Source organism: Kryptolebias marmoratus, linkage group LG8 (genome assembly GCF_001649575.2).
Source record: "Kryptolebias marmoratus isolate JLee-2015 linkage group LG8, ASM164957v2, whole genome shotgun sequence".
Taxonomy (NCBI): Eukaryota; Metazoa; Chordata; class Actinopteri; order Cyprinodontiformes; family Rivulidae; genus Kryptolebias; species Kryptolebias marmoratus.
Window position 1 is genome coordinate 20,049,942 of NC_051437.1, and position 14,762 is coordinate 20,064,703.

Here is a 14,762-nt window from a genome sequence, read left to right on the forward strand (position 1 = left end):
TTACATTGTTGACAAATTTGTATTACATTATCATATTTAAACACTGTTTCGACAAATGCTGGTCATTCAGAGCGATCTACAACAGGTAATATATTAGCTGTTACACCTTTCCACAGAAGCCCCCCTTCAAAAGATCTGATCTAACGCTTTAAGATAAACAAATATTGATATACATTGTCTGCCTTTGCATATTTTATGTTATTTTACATAAAAACTAAAGTATAAAAATATATGACACACAATAACATTTTTAGTGGTATGACATCCAAAGAGAGTACTCTAAAAGTAATTGTGGACAAAGTGCTCTCGGAGGTGATCTCCTCCCGAAGTGGAGAGAAAAGCAGGAGAACCTCTGCTTTCAGGCTTAACGGGACAAACCAGAGGCATGGTCCTCTGCTCTGGATTTGTTATTGTGTTGATCGTTTGTTAGATACCCATAATCCATTTGGAGATAAATGCGCTGACAGGGGAGAGTAGAGCCTGTAAAAGTCTCTTATGATGTTCAAAGTGGGGGGCTCTTGGGGGCTTGTGTTGAACATGTTTCCTCATCATCAGTCTCTTATCTCTGTCTGCCCTCGTTCCAAGCAAATGGAGGTGGAATGAAATTAAGTTCAGAAATTGAAGGAAAAAAAAAACATTTTTTTTGTATCCACTATGCAAACTGATAAAAAAGAAGTGAAATCACTGAGGTAGAAATGACTCAATGCACCAGAGCGAGGAAACAGGCTTTGATACAAGAAAGACACACATCAGCAAGGACGCACTTTTTGAATTTTTAGAAATCTTCCCTTTTCACAAAAACATGTTTAGCATAAACATAATTCAAATAAGTTTGGAGGTAATTGGCTTGTTTATCGTGTTGCTCCAAACAAAACCCTTTAAAATGAAAATAAAGTATTTAATTTTGATAATGCACCGTGGAGCGTGCAGTCGCATTCATTTAGAAAAGGTTCTCCGACTGAGCAGGTGGGGGGTGGATTGTAAAACGGGACCGCTCCGGATGCTGGGAGTGGGGAAGGATTATAATTCCTGGTGGTGTTCCCAGAGCAGGACAGGCCCGGGGAGAAAGCCGGGGCAGCTGCTCCGGGGAGCCGAGCTGAGCCCAGGCTGTCAGGCTGAGCTCCACCTTTGGGCCTCCAGCAGGTAGCACCAGCACTGGGAAGGCACCTGCTGAGGGTGGGGCCTCCGCAGATGGTGCTTCTGCCACCCCTCTCATTTGACTACAGCTCAGATCTCTCTGCTCGGAAACAGGCAGGCTGAAATAAACTCCCCTCTCTCAATCACATAGATTTTTGTAAAAGTTCTCACAGACACAGGATGGAAGGGTAGCTGTGGTTTTGTTTCTCATATTTGCTTCATAAAATGTGTGAGCAGGACATTTGGGGCTAAAGTGAGGAGGAAGTGGTTTTTGCTTCTCTGTCAAAAAAGGTGTAAAAGAAGTCACTGTGTTTGAGGTTATTTTTCACAGTGTTTATTTTCTCATTGGGTTGTGAAACATTGCGTCTTTTACGGCGAATTGAGCCTTTTTCCTGTTTCTGCATTCAGTATTTCTCTTTTTTTTTTTCTTTTTTTATTAATGTTCCACTCTAATTTACCCCTAAGTGTTTTTCCCAGAGATTCAAGCATCTGAAGGGTTTACTAATTAGACACACGGTACAAATGATCTTTCACAAGCTCTGTATCTTATCCGGAGTAATTACATGGTGGTGCATTATTCCTGGATAATTTCCAGAAAGAAGCTGCTTTGAGTCAAACTCATTTGTTCTCCCTCCTTAGGAAGTGAATAGAAGAAAATAATTTCATGAAGTGCATTTTTTCTCCATAATCCAACTTAAAAAGTCAACTTATCTTCACATTTAGAGAAATCATATTATATTCGGCTTTGTGATCATATGCAGATCATACAGTGAGTGGCTGCTCTTGATGAAATATGCTCTCATTTTGTCTGCGAGTTGATTTAATTGTTGACGACAAGGCAGGGTTTGTCTGGCTAGTTAATTTTGGGTATACTCTTATCAAGTTGGGGGAAGGGATGGAGACTTGGTAAGCATTCGGTGACCTCAAACCAGACGCATTATTGTTTGACTGCTGTTTTCCTTTCAGTCCCACCCCAGCCCCACCCCCCCAGCCCCTCCAACCTCAGCCTTTGTCAAACTGAACTGACACTGACACTGACACTTCCCCATCTCGTAGCTTTCAGCTGACAAGGCCCAAGACTGGCTTTTCCACTCCTATTCTGCCTGATATGTCTTTGGGTCATCTTGTAACGGGGGCGAACTCTGCTCAGTTTCCCCCTTACATAGGCTGGTCTTGATGTGTTTTATTCTCCTGCAACAAAAAAACTAGAGGATCCTCACTAGGCTGAGGGCTAAGGGCACACACTTGGTTGCCCATGACCTTGCCTGTCACTATACCTCAACACCAGCTCTGATTCCTAAACACCAGATTTCCCACAAAAAAAACAAATGACGGCTGCCGGTGTACTCCAGTTTTAGTGTCTCAGAGGTTATGCCAGAGGTGGCACACCTCCCACTCACATTTATTTTTTAAGATAAGCCACCACTTATTGTCAGCCAGAAGCTCAGCTTTCTCTGTATAGCCTGAGGACAAATTAATATTTCAATCCCATGGGATTGGGAGGGGGGCAGAATTCACCTTCCTGTCAGCGTTTTTTCCTCAGGTCATCCCCTGGTGTTTATTTATTTCAATTCGGCTCCCCTGTCCACACACAGAGCATTTACTGAATACCTATTTGGAGGAGACTGTGATAGAGAGGTCACGCTATTTGAACCAATCTGATTGGCTGTCAGCTCCAATCTGACCGACATAGCGCTCCTGTTCCTTGTGGGTATGCTCCGTGGCATTGGCCGCCATCCGTCGTCAGGCCAACAAGAAGCCCGAGAAGGTGGGAAGGGAGGGGGTGGCCAATCTAAGACTGCCACTTTCCCTCAGCATTAGCATCTCACTTAATGACCAGTTAAGAGGCAGCCTGGCAAATGAGTTGTGACAAGTGCTGCAGAAAAAGGAGTCTTTTTCCCTCATATCTCCCGCCTCTCAATCACCATTTAAAAGGCTTGACGGCCTGACATAATTTTGCAATAATTATCACTCAGAGTATTCTTTTCGGGCCAGGACAGAAGTCAGATTGGATCTTGTCATACGGTAATAATGCTGACCAACAATAACTTTGTTGTCTCTTCTCTTCTCTTCTCTGCATCTCTGGTGTGATCCTCAGGGAATGGGCATCCGGCTTCAGCCAGCCAGTTCAGTCTGGTTCAAGTGAAGCAGGAGCCTGTGGACGCCAACTCCGGCACTTCCCAAGACTCCACACAGGAGCACAGCCTGGACCTGAGCAAGAAAGACCACAGGTGATACATTAAAGTTAATTCAAAATTTTCAATATAGATTTTTGTATGGATAATAATAAAATTATTTATCAATTACCCTTCAACATTCATTTTCCCTTTTTTCATAAGAAGACAGCCTTTTTCTTCTTCATTATACTTGCACACCTTGGTGATAAATAGTAATATTTACTGTTCTCATGCAAATCTTGACTAAACATTGTTCATTTTCCTTGTTCCAGCAATGAATCAAACGGACACCCTGTACCAGCGAATACATCTCTTTTATCCTCGCTTATGAATAAGGTAAGATCCATCCATCAAACGCCTTTCATCCCAAGACAAATTAGCGGGACACGGAGGGGCCTGTTTGTTTTTTAATGTTTCACCGCTAATAAGATGAGTTTGTATCATTTAAATTTTCCAGCCATTTTTCATACGGTGTAATTTTCACTGCAACTCTCACAAATTAATATAATGAAGCAGGAGCTGGGTGCCATGCCAGATATATAGAGATGTTTGTTTTTTGATGAGCTGTTCTGAACTTGCCGTCCATTTTTTTTCTCCCCCCTTTATACTTTTTTCTTCCCCGCCTCACTCTGCATTTATTTATGGAGTTTATAAATTATTTGATTAAAAAGTCAGAGGAGAAAAAAAAAAAAAAAAAACAGGAAGGCGCTGCCCTCATTTTTTAACAAGTTTAAATGTTAGCGTATGGAAATTTGAATGTGTGTATGTTTTTGTGAAGATTAAAATGGACGTGGTTTTAGCCATACATCTTATCTGACTGTTACAAATGTTCTGGGTGGTTTCCATCACATTGATGATGTAATGGCAGATTAATCTCCATTTTTTTTTTGCTCTCAACATCTGATCAAGACCTCCTCCATTTCCACTGTATGCTTCTCTTGCATATATATACTACATATATATGTGTGTGTGTGTAGATATATATATATATATATATATATATATATATCTCTACACACACACACACACACACATTGTCTGTTAAATGTTTTCTCCGTCGTTAAACACAAGCAACTCAACTGCTGTCATGTCAGACTTCTGGTGTCTTGATTCAAGCCACCACATAAAAACTTAACAGATGCCCCGAGAGGATGCATAGCAAACATGTCTGGCCTAAACCCAAGCAAAAGCCTGGATGTTTGTAATTCTGGCTGCTCTCTGTGGATTTGCCAGATTCTGCATGTATTTGTTTGTTGGTTTTCACAGCGTCACTAACATATGCAAGCAACAAGCTTACAAATGCTCAGCTAACCCAGCGGCTGATGATTTATGCGCTGTGTGCTTTGTAGATGTCACAGGTGAACCCTGCCCTCTTCAATGCCATTAACCTAAAAACAGAGCTGGAGGGTGGACAAGCCAATGACTCCTCCGAGGCAGCGCAGTATCTGAACCGAGTTCTGAAGAGGCCAGAGAACCCCACTGAGATCTGGAGGACATACCTTCGCAGGTGAAAATTTAAAAAAAAAATAGTGATTATAAAGACACTAAAAATGCCTAAAAGCTCTGTCTCAGGGAGTACTTTCATCTCTAAAGACTATTTATCCCATGTTTTTAAGCGGAAATGCCCTGAAACAAAGAATTCAATCTTGCCGGAATGTAGTGACTTACAGTATGACAGACAAAAAAAACATTTACTGTCAGATAACAGGTTGAACCAGTTATCCTCTTTGTTTGGGAAGGCAATACATTTTTAGTCTTTTTTTATCTCTTCATGCAAAGGTTTGACACGGATGACTTCTGCGAGGCTCAGTGTGACTTTCTTCAGAAAGTGCACTTTCATTGTTTGGTAGAGGACTGTGGTGCACTATTCAGCACTGTGGATGGGGCCATAAAACACGCTAAGTGAGTGCCACGCCAGTTCTTGTTTAGAAAATACACTGCTTTGCTTTATTGATCAGTATAAAAATGAGGTTCCATCTTGTCTCTCAGCTTCCACCTTCGAGCCACCTTGAAAGTAAAGCCGGAGTCACAGTTCAGTGACGGCAAGGAGTCCGGTGAAGCAGCTCCACTGCAGCCAGTCGCCCCTGTCTCTATAGCCAGTAATCCCTCCATGGATGTGGCGAACCTCACCTCCTCTGGTGGCTACAGCTCTCCTCCTCCCTCCTTGCTGGCCTGGAAGCAACTGGCTGGCAGCATCCCTCAGATGCCTGCTTCAATGCCCAACCTTCCAGCAAACTCTCCTCTGGCCACCACCTCCTTGGAAAATGCCAAGCCACAAGTCAAACCTGGTTTTCTGCAGTTCCAGGAAAAGTGTGTGAAGTGCTTGTGTTACATAAAGCACAATGTATTGGCTTTGTTTGTTTGTTTGTTTGTTTGTTTATTTTCCAAGACCTGATTTAACCATATTTTCCTTCTTTTTTTTATCCAGCGATCCATGTCTGGCTACTGATTGCAAGTACTCAAACAAGTTCCACTTCCACTGCTTGTTTGGGAATTGCAAGTATGTGTGCAAGACCTCTGGAAAGGCCGAGTCCCATTGTTTGGATCACATCAACCCCAACAACAACCTGGTCAATGTCCGTGACCAGTTCTCCTACTACTCTCTTCAGTGTCTCTGTCCCAACCAGGTGAGTGCAGTTTTCTAACTCAGCCAGGAGCTGGATCACAGACTGTCATCTCTCCAAGGTTTCTAAGTGTGAAGTATGCTATCTATTAGACCAGTATTTGAAGTTATTTGACTCAAGGCTTTCACAACCACTGCTCCTCGTCTTCCATCTCTGCTGAGAAAGACAGTCGACTCACCCCAGTAATGCCTGTTTATATGTCAATGATGTCATTTTGACTGCCGCATTCTCCTCTCAGAAAAGGCCAATTTAGCTGATATTACCCAATAAATCATTGTCACTTGCACAGTAAACAAGGCTGTCTGGAATAGGGCAAAAATCAGGGGAATGCTTGGCAAATGAAACCTAAATGGCATCCCCCTGCCTGCTCTCATGAGCCAGTATTTGGAGAACGTTTAAATGAATTCATTAATGTGTCGAAAATCACCCATCTCACGAAAAGTCCCCGCCTCCCCCCTTCCTTCTGCTCCCTCTTCCTCCTCCCTTTAGTCTCCTGAACTGAGCAGATCTTATTCGGCCTGGTCCTTTGGGATCTGCGCCTCACAAACAGATGGCAGTGTACAGACATGTTGGGGGGGGGTGAGAGCCTGATAGAGGGAAGTAATTGTACTTAGAAATCTGGGATATTCCAAACGGCCAAAAAGGAAAATGTGTTGACTTTGCACACCAGATAAATCAAACAAAATTAATCATCTGCGTTTGGCTTATTTGTCTCCACTTACAGCACTGCGAGTTCAGAATGAGGGGCCACTATCACTGTCTGAGGCCTGGCTGCTTCTTCGTCACTAACATCACCACCAAGCTGCCGTGGCACATCAAGAAGCACGAGAAGGCAGAACGCAGAGCCGCCAACGGCTTTAAATATTTCACCAAGAGGGAGGAGTGCGGGAGGCTGGGTAAGAATGAAAATTACTTTGATCATGTGAACGTTTTGGCCACAGAAACCTCCAAGTGATCATGAAGCAGCTTTTGATCATATTTTGCCAAGCAAGGTGTGTGCATTGAAAAGGGTTTACAGTGAGAAAGATGTAGATTGATTTGTTCTGTCTGTTGCAAGAGGATATTCTTTGTTTACAAAGGGAGAGAGACCAGTGTTGGCAAACATGGTGTTGAGCTTTGTGAGCAGTTTAATAGTCATAAAACAAGGCTGCCTTGTAGATTTTGTCTCTCCATTTTTGTATATTCACAATGGCACCTCAAGTCCCAAAGGAAGTCTCGCCTGTACTGCTTTATGAGCAATAATGTCAAAGAGGGCAATCACATCCAGGTTGTTTTCCTCTTTCTTTTGCCCCCGTCAGAAATGAGCAATTAGGTTTGTGTTTGTTAATTATCTGGCTTGTCTGGTTTGGCCTGTTTGTGTTGTGAAGCTGCGCCTCACAGCCACCGCTGCCATCACACACACAGAAATGAATTAAAAGTGATCTGTTTTTTTCAGGCGGTTACACAAGCTTTTCAGAACGCAGACACAAAAGCAAACAAAACCAGGCCCTAAACAGCTGTTTTTTGTCCCCAGCCTGATCTGCCAACTGTATTGTTTGGGCAGCAGGAAGAAAAAACACAAAAAGGATTACCAACTCCGGCACTTTCGTCATAAAGAATTGATGGGTTGCCAGTATCCATGGCAGCAACATTAAACTGAACACCGCTGATGATGTTACCTGGTTTCTGTCTCACAAAAGGGCTTCGGTGTCATAGGGGTTACTGTTATTTGCACAACTTTGCGTGTCTAAAACATTGTGTTTGCAAAAGCTATTTGATGACACAGACATGTTTTTCTCTTAAACTGGGTGCCATGGTTACTGACATGCTAGCACCTGCCCGGCACGTTACTCTTTCAATTATTTCTGCCTGCTTTTATATAATGGTATTCGATTAACAGGCACAAAACGGAACAATCATTTAATTTGAAATCATAAAGCAATTAGAGCTAGACCAGTTAAAACAAGAGAAAAGAACAGAAGACTGTGAAGCAGACAGCAGAACAATGCAGAACAAAAGGAGAAACGACAATGGAGATACTTTAAGAAATGAATTTAATATGGTAATAATCGTATATTTACTTTGGTTTGGAGGGATGTGTGCATTATTGGCCCACAGAAAATGAGAATTTATTTATGTAAATTCCTAACTGAATAAAGCATGTCAGTGTAATAAAAGAGCTCCACAGGTTTAGTGCACAGAAGCCTTGACTTGCTCAGTGTGACACCAGTGATCTAATATTCCTCCTACGTGTACACTCCAAAACACTTTGAAACCCGATCCCTCTTTTGTCAGTGCTATATCATGAAATTAAAAAAAAAAAAAAAAAACTAAACTAAAAATATTTCAATTTGTGTTTAATCTAATCACAACACCCTCACATTGGTATTATTGCCTTTAGCTCTTTAACTGATTTTGGATGCCTTGCAATGAGCCGAAGACAAATTAATCTGCAAATGGAGAGTTTACAGCTGTTGCTATTTTCTCTTTGGCAGGTTGTAAGTATAACCAAGTCAACAGCCACTTCCACTGCATCCGAGAGGGTTGCCAGTTCTCCTTCCTGCTCAAGCACCAGATGACCTCGCACGCACGCAAACATATGAGGCGGATGCTAGGGAAGAACTTTGACCGAGTCCCGTCTCAGGTACAAACACAAATGGCAAAGTAGCGCAATTTCACTCAGAAAACCAATAAAAATCTATTTTTATGAATTTTCAAAGTAGAAATGTGTCTGTGCAATTTAGACACTTCTTTAAGCAATTTGTTGGTTGTGATTCCTGTAAAATGTGTCGGAACTGCAAGGACTCAACCTGTCAGTTTTCTTTAAAGGTCACCAACTACCACTGCACTCGTGAGAACTGTGGCTACAAACCACTGAAACACATTGTGTACTTGGCTTGGATTTAAGCATGCTGACTTTCTTGTTCTGTTTGTTCCCTTTTTTCTTGTATTGTAGTCGTCATAGGACTACATAAGAATACTTTTGACTTCCTAAGAAATTCTTGTTTGGATGCCAAAAATCAACACCTACATAAATAATAAATAAAGTGTTCCTTTATTACAAAGATTACTTTTTTTTTCCCCCAGGTGATGCCGCTTGGCCAGAGAGTAGACGAGATGCAGCATGCGACTGGGTTGGTGTCCGGATCCATGGCGAACCAGCCCGGTATCGCCTCCAACTACTCCTCTGCTGTCATTGATGAGACTGATGACTACTTGGACTACATGGGAGGAGGAGGAGGCAGCCCCTTAGGCCTCTCTTCTGAGTCCTCCAACCAGGATCGAAGCTGCACCAGCACTCCTGTAGGCAACGACAGCTCTCCAGCAGGTAAGAAGTCAAAATGTTCTCAGTCAGCAACTAGAGGCTTAGCTTTTATTTAGGTTAACGATGAATGAAGGGTTTGCACAGCCTCCTTTAATCTACCCTTACCTGCTTCTCACAGAAAACCAGTAACTCGTCATTTCATGCATTTGTTAATCATACGTTTCCTGTATCAGTGGTTTGACTTACAATCAATAGACATGAGTCATTGCACATGAGGCTGATGACAAATGCTGTTCTCTTTTGTTCTGAGTTGTGGACGAGACATTTTGAAGTTTGCTTGGTCATTGTCATAAAACCTCCATTCTGTACGTCAATGGTCCAAGTTATTGATCTGAAGAAACGTTAAAGCATTTTCTTTTGGCCAGAGATCATCATGCCTGCGGCTTAATGCCAACTTTAGCAGTTTTAGGTGGCTGAATAGAACAAACAAATGTAACAAAAAAACTGCTTATTTTTTTCAAACTTTGTTCTATTTGTTCTTTTATCTAAGCCTGGCTGTGATTTTCACATTTCTTCACATGTTGCCAATATAATTCACTGCTCTCATCATTGTTGTTTTGGCTGGTCTTTGGGTTACTTTGTCTTGAATGGGCCTCATTTGTTTCATTCTCTTATCTTTTATCTTTCCCTTTTTACCTCCCATCCCTTTGTGTGTGTGTGTGTGTGTGCGTGTGTGTGTTTGTGTGTGCGACCTGGACCCTGTTTTTGTGTCTTTTCCCCCTTCTCGCCTGTCCTTCACCCCTTTCTGGTCAACCTGTCTCTCCAGGACAAGGCTACCCCGCCACCACTTCTGCTCCTACCACCCCTGCTGACACTAGCGCTACCCACAATGCACCTCCTTCTTCCCCTCCTCCACCACCTCCTCTGCCGCCACCGCCACCTCCTCCCTCCGCTCCTCAGCCTGGCCTCCAGTCCCAGGCCCCATCTCTCTCCCCTGCTCTCCTTCGACCTCCTCTCCCCTCGCTCCCATACCTCCTCTCTCCATCCTGTCTGTCATACTCTCTGCTCAGCGCCTCTCTGGGAGCCACTCGGAGTGTTGTCATGCCAACCAACACACCAGCTTTCAGCCCCATCATTGCCACTCCGTCTCCGGTTAAAAATGACGTCCCTATAGTGCAGGATGCTGCAGGTACTTATCCCCGGCACAAACCAACTCTGCAGCTGTCATTCTCATTTACTGAGTCCTTTGCAGCATTTAACTATGTGATCCAGCCTTTCTCTGCAATATTGTTCTGGAGGGGATGAAAGAATAAGAGGCATGTAGAAAAGGAAAATTTATGTGAAAATAATGCAGCTAAAAGAATTGACAAACTTGTTCCAATTACACCTTTGTGTGTGCTTTCAGTTTTGGCATTACTAGGACTGAGAGATAGAGCTGTAAATTTGGCACCTGTTCCATGAAGCCTGGGCCTTGTTTAGTTTCCATTAACAAGGCTGCATCAGCAGCTTTTTATTTTAATCACACCTCAAGTTTTATCGAGGCCCACTGCTTCCTGTCGTACAGAACAGGGATCGCATCATTAGCAGTGACCCCAGGGTGTTGCAAAAGGTGGGTGCCCCTCATAAAACAACACGGAGATAAGAGGGTTGGTTAAGACTCACTGCTCCGTCTTTGTTTGGAGGCTGGAGACACTCTGTAAAAGTGTCATGTTCCACAGTCAATCTATCATTTCCCCCCTCCACCCTTAATCATTCCGGGAATTAGGAATAAATAAAAAAATACGGCTCTGTGTGCTTACTCAGCTGCGAACCACTTCTGGCTGAGTAGAGTTCAACATTAGAGTTTTAACCCGGACAGTAATTTGCTTGTAGTTTGTGGGTTTTACTTTTTGAGTCAGCTGATTATACATTAATGTGCTTGGTTCTTCCCTTTAGGTAACACCATCACCATGCCCACGGCCGCTGGTGCAAAGAAGCGCTTCTGGATAATCGAGGACATGTCACCGTTTGGCAAGCGCCGCAAGACTCCCTCGTCCCGTAAGATGCTGGACGAGGGGATGATGCTGGAGGGCTTTCGGCGCTATGACCTGTACGAGAACTGCAAGGATTCGACCTGTCAGTTTTCTCTGAAGGTCACCCACTACCACTGCACTCGTGAGAACTGCGGTTACAAGTTCTGCGGCCGCACCCACATGTATAAGCATGCGCAGCACCACGACCGCGTGGACAACCTGGTCCTGGATGACTTCAAGCGCTTCAAATCGTCGCTCAGCTGCAACTTTCCTGACTGCCAGTTCTCCGGCAACAGCACCCACTTCCACTGCCTGCGATGTGGCTTCCGCTGCACTGACAGCACCAAGGTGACGGCCCATCGCAAGCACCACGGCAAGCAAGATGTGATCAGCGCTGCTGGCTTCTGCCAGTTCAGCTCCAGCACTGACTGCGAGGTTCCTGACTGCAAATATAAGCTCAAGTGCTCACACTTCCATTGCACCTTCCCAGAGTGTAAGCACACAGTGGTGGGCATGTCTCAGATGGACTCCCACAAGAGAAAGCATGAGAAGCAGGAACGGGGTGAGCTGCCATCTGTGTCACCAAAACAGGAAGGGATGCACCACCTGGCAGGAAACATGGCGGCGATCGCTCCTTCCTCCATGAGTCTCTCCACTTCCTCACCTGGCGGCCTCCACGGGTTGTCCCACAACATCAACAGCAGCGCTCCCTCTATGGTCTACCAGACAGGCAGCATCGCCTCCGAGTACAACCATTGTTACCCGCCATCCTCCATCAGCCTGGACAGCTCCCTCAACCTAGGCACCGATACCAGCAGCTCCCTGTTCTTCCTGAAAAACGCAGCCGGTCTGGGTCTCAGTGACTCGCTGGACCTCAGTAAGAAGATGCACCATGAGGTGGCACGTCCGGGCCGCAATCCCGCACCCCACCTGGGTCTGCCGGCCGCTCAGGACGACACCACAGGGACGTCTGGAGAAGCCGAAGACGACATGTCACCAGAGGAGGAGGCCCATGCTGAAGAAGAGGATGATGAAGAGGATGATGAAGATGAGGAAGAAGACGAGGCAGAGGATGAGCTCAACACTGACTCTAATGATGATTCACTGGCAGAGCCCGATGGTGAAAAGGACGACGACGAGAATTTTGTTGCTTCCGTTAACCACACTCATACTTCCCAATTGGAAAAGCAAGACACTGACCCATAAAAAAACAAACATTACAAACAAACAAATAAACAAACAAGGAAAAAAAAAACAAGAGAGACTGTAGGAACTACAGAAAAAACCCTGTGTACAATGAATAGACAAAAGAAAGTGGCCTCATTCATCCTGTTTAGAGACTTCCTATGACAACAACAAAAAAACAACAGCAGCGTGAAGAAAACGATGGCTCAAAATGATTCATCATGATGTTTACAAAATGACCAACATTATTAATTCAATTATGCATTAAAAAAATATAAATGAAGACACACAGAGTTAGGCCCCCGTTTTACACGCCGGGCAGCAATGTAAAGCATTTTACAATACATCAGTCTTTTTGTGTGCGTGCATGTTTGACTTTAATTTATTTTTATTCTTTTTTCACATTTTTGTGTGTGAAAAAAACACTTTAGAAAAACAAAAAACAAATCTCTCTATATAACTATATAATGTAGGTGTGTGTGTGTGTATGTGTGTGTGTGAATGATGATACAAAAGGAAAATGCTGGCACGGGTGACATGAACTGCTGGGCCGTGGATACACAGAAAAAAGGGACAGGAGATACTAAGGGAAGCAGGATATGTTGAAACATTTGATCATTTTTTTCTGTATTATTGTTATTATTATTATTAATGATTATTATTGTTATTATAATTAGACACTGATAGAAAGGGGTTACGTTTTGTTTGTTCCCCTTTTTTTTGGTATTTTTTTTTGTTCTCATACGGAGAGTTGACCAACTGTTTGGTCGGTCTCAGCTGCAGTCAGGCATCAACAGTTCTCTCTATTATTTGCTAGAAACGTTCAACTAACTTCAAGTGAAACTCTTGTACTTTTAATCCCCGTGTGGAGGAATCAAGTTTGTGCGTGAACAGAGCACTTTTCTATTAGCTGACCATAAAAAAAATTTAAAAAAATAATGAAAGAAATGATGATGATAGATAGTGAGCATATTTAACAATATTTTTGTTACCATTTGCATCTTTGCATTAAAATGTTTTATGTTGTCACTCAAAAGCATATCAACGTGTAAACTGGCGAGGTTGCGATGAACGGCCAGAGGGGGAGGGGGTTCGTTTAGGTGGGGGCGGGGCTGATCGGACTGACCGGATGCAGCAGGTCGGACGGCGGAGGAAGCATCAGGGAGTTATATGTTGAAAATGTACAGACCGAAAAATGTCAGCAACAGCAATTTGCTTTCCTTTGGCTGTGGTTGAGCTCCTGTTGTAATGGTTTTTATTTAATATTTATGTGACCTTCCAATGAGAACATTTTTAGGGTGTTATTGCACTTTTTAGGTTCGTTTTTACCATCTGAAAAGAAAAGAAAACAAAAAAAAAAAGAAAGAAAAGAAAGAATGATATATATATATAAATATATCGTTTAACAGGGAATTTGCTTTAAAGATGTTGTTTTAGTTCACTCTTGCTTTTAATGCACAAATAGATGTTAGTGTGACAGCAAACTGTTGTTCTGTGGTTTATTTAAAGACTGGTTTTTATTTTTGCTTCTTCTGTGATTGGACAGTTTGAAATAATACAAAAAAAAAAAAAGGAATTGTGTGACGCCAGGAAAAGGGCAAAAAACACTAACATGAACTGTGAGATTTAAATGAATTCATAAGAAGTTCACTTACTGTAATACTAAATTATAAAAAATTGTCAAACTATGCTCTGTTTTTTTTAATGAGCGAACATGTACGACTGAGGAGTGGACACACTGAATTATCTCCTGAGCTTGGCATTGGAAATAAATGATCATAATATAGGGAATAATGATGTGTGCTGTTGATTTTCCTCCAAATATTGTTTTGAGAACGAAAACAAAAGGGGTTGTACAGTATTTTCCTCTGTAAAAATTAACTATATATGAACAAAATGCTCTTTGATGAACAGGTTCATTTAAGAAGAAAATCATAAAAAAAGGAAAAATTAATAATAAAAAAAGTTAAAGATTCAAATAGTCTCATTATAGTTTGCTTGTGTGCTTTTTTTTCCCCCCTCCACATTTGTTCATCCTGCAACAGCAACAGATTCCATTTTTTGGGGGGGATTTTTTTTCCTCCAAACTCTGTCAGATGCTCAAACTAAAATACACTGATTTGAATTCATTCCCTGATGTTTCATGATTATTTTTCTCATCTAGTTTGACTCATTGTCATTATCTGTGTGCTTGTTTTTTTTTTTATTGTTTTTTTGTTTGTTTTTTGGCTTCTAAGTGAAAATCTCGATTTGTCTCGTCTCTGCTGTGGGCTTGCTTCGCTCACGGACTGAACTGTCTCCTGGGACTCCGTTGCAAAGCAGAGACATTACTGTGTTTGTTTTCTGTTCTCGCCATTTGCTGAGATAACTGTAGGGGCTGGGA

The 14,762-nt window shown here is 42.6% G+C and overlaps 1 protein-coding gene across 5 annotated transcripts in view; it reads left to right on the plus strand.

Annotated features, from left to right (window-relative positions):
* The window catches only part of casz1 (castor zinc finger 1), a 73,181-nt gene extending 59,194 nt beyond the window's left edge, over positions 1-13,987 (plus strand). For 3 of the 5 annotated variants that reach the window (XM_017417777.3, XM_017417776.3, XM_017417775.3), the window contains exons 9-19: positions 3,236-3,368; positions 3,587-3,650; positions 4,664-4,821; positions 5,094-5,216; positions 5,304-5,624; positions 5,743-5,941; positions 6,663-6,834; positions 8,413-8,561; positions 9,005-9,245; positions 10,009-10,371; positions 11,118-13,987. In XM_017417777.3, coding sequence (XP_017273266.1) covers positions 3,236-3,368; positions 3,587-3,650; positions 4,664-4,821; positions 5,094-5,216; positions 5,304-5,624; positions 5,743-5,941; positions 6,663-6,834; positions 8,413-8,561; positions 9,005-9,245; positions 10,009-10,371; positions 11,118-12,400 — 3,206 coding nt within the window. In that variant the 3' untranslated portion in view covers positions 12,401-13,987. The remainder of the gene's footprint in view (positions 1-3,235; positions 3,369-3,586; positions 3,651-4,663; positions 4,822-5,093; positions 5,217-5,303; positions 5,625-5,742; positions 5,942-6,662; positions 6,835-8,412; positions 8,562-9,004; positions 9,246-10,008; positions 10,372-11,117) is intronic. The other 2 variants (XM_017417778.3, XM_017417779.3) reach the window with 1 other exon arrangement.
* The last annotated feature ends 775 nt before the right edge of the window (positions 13,988-14,762 follow it).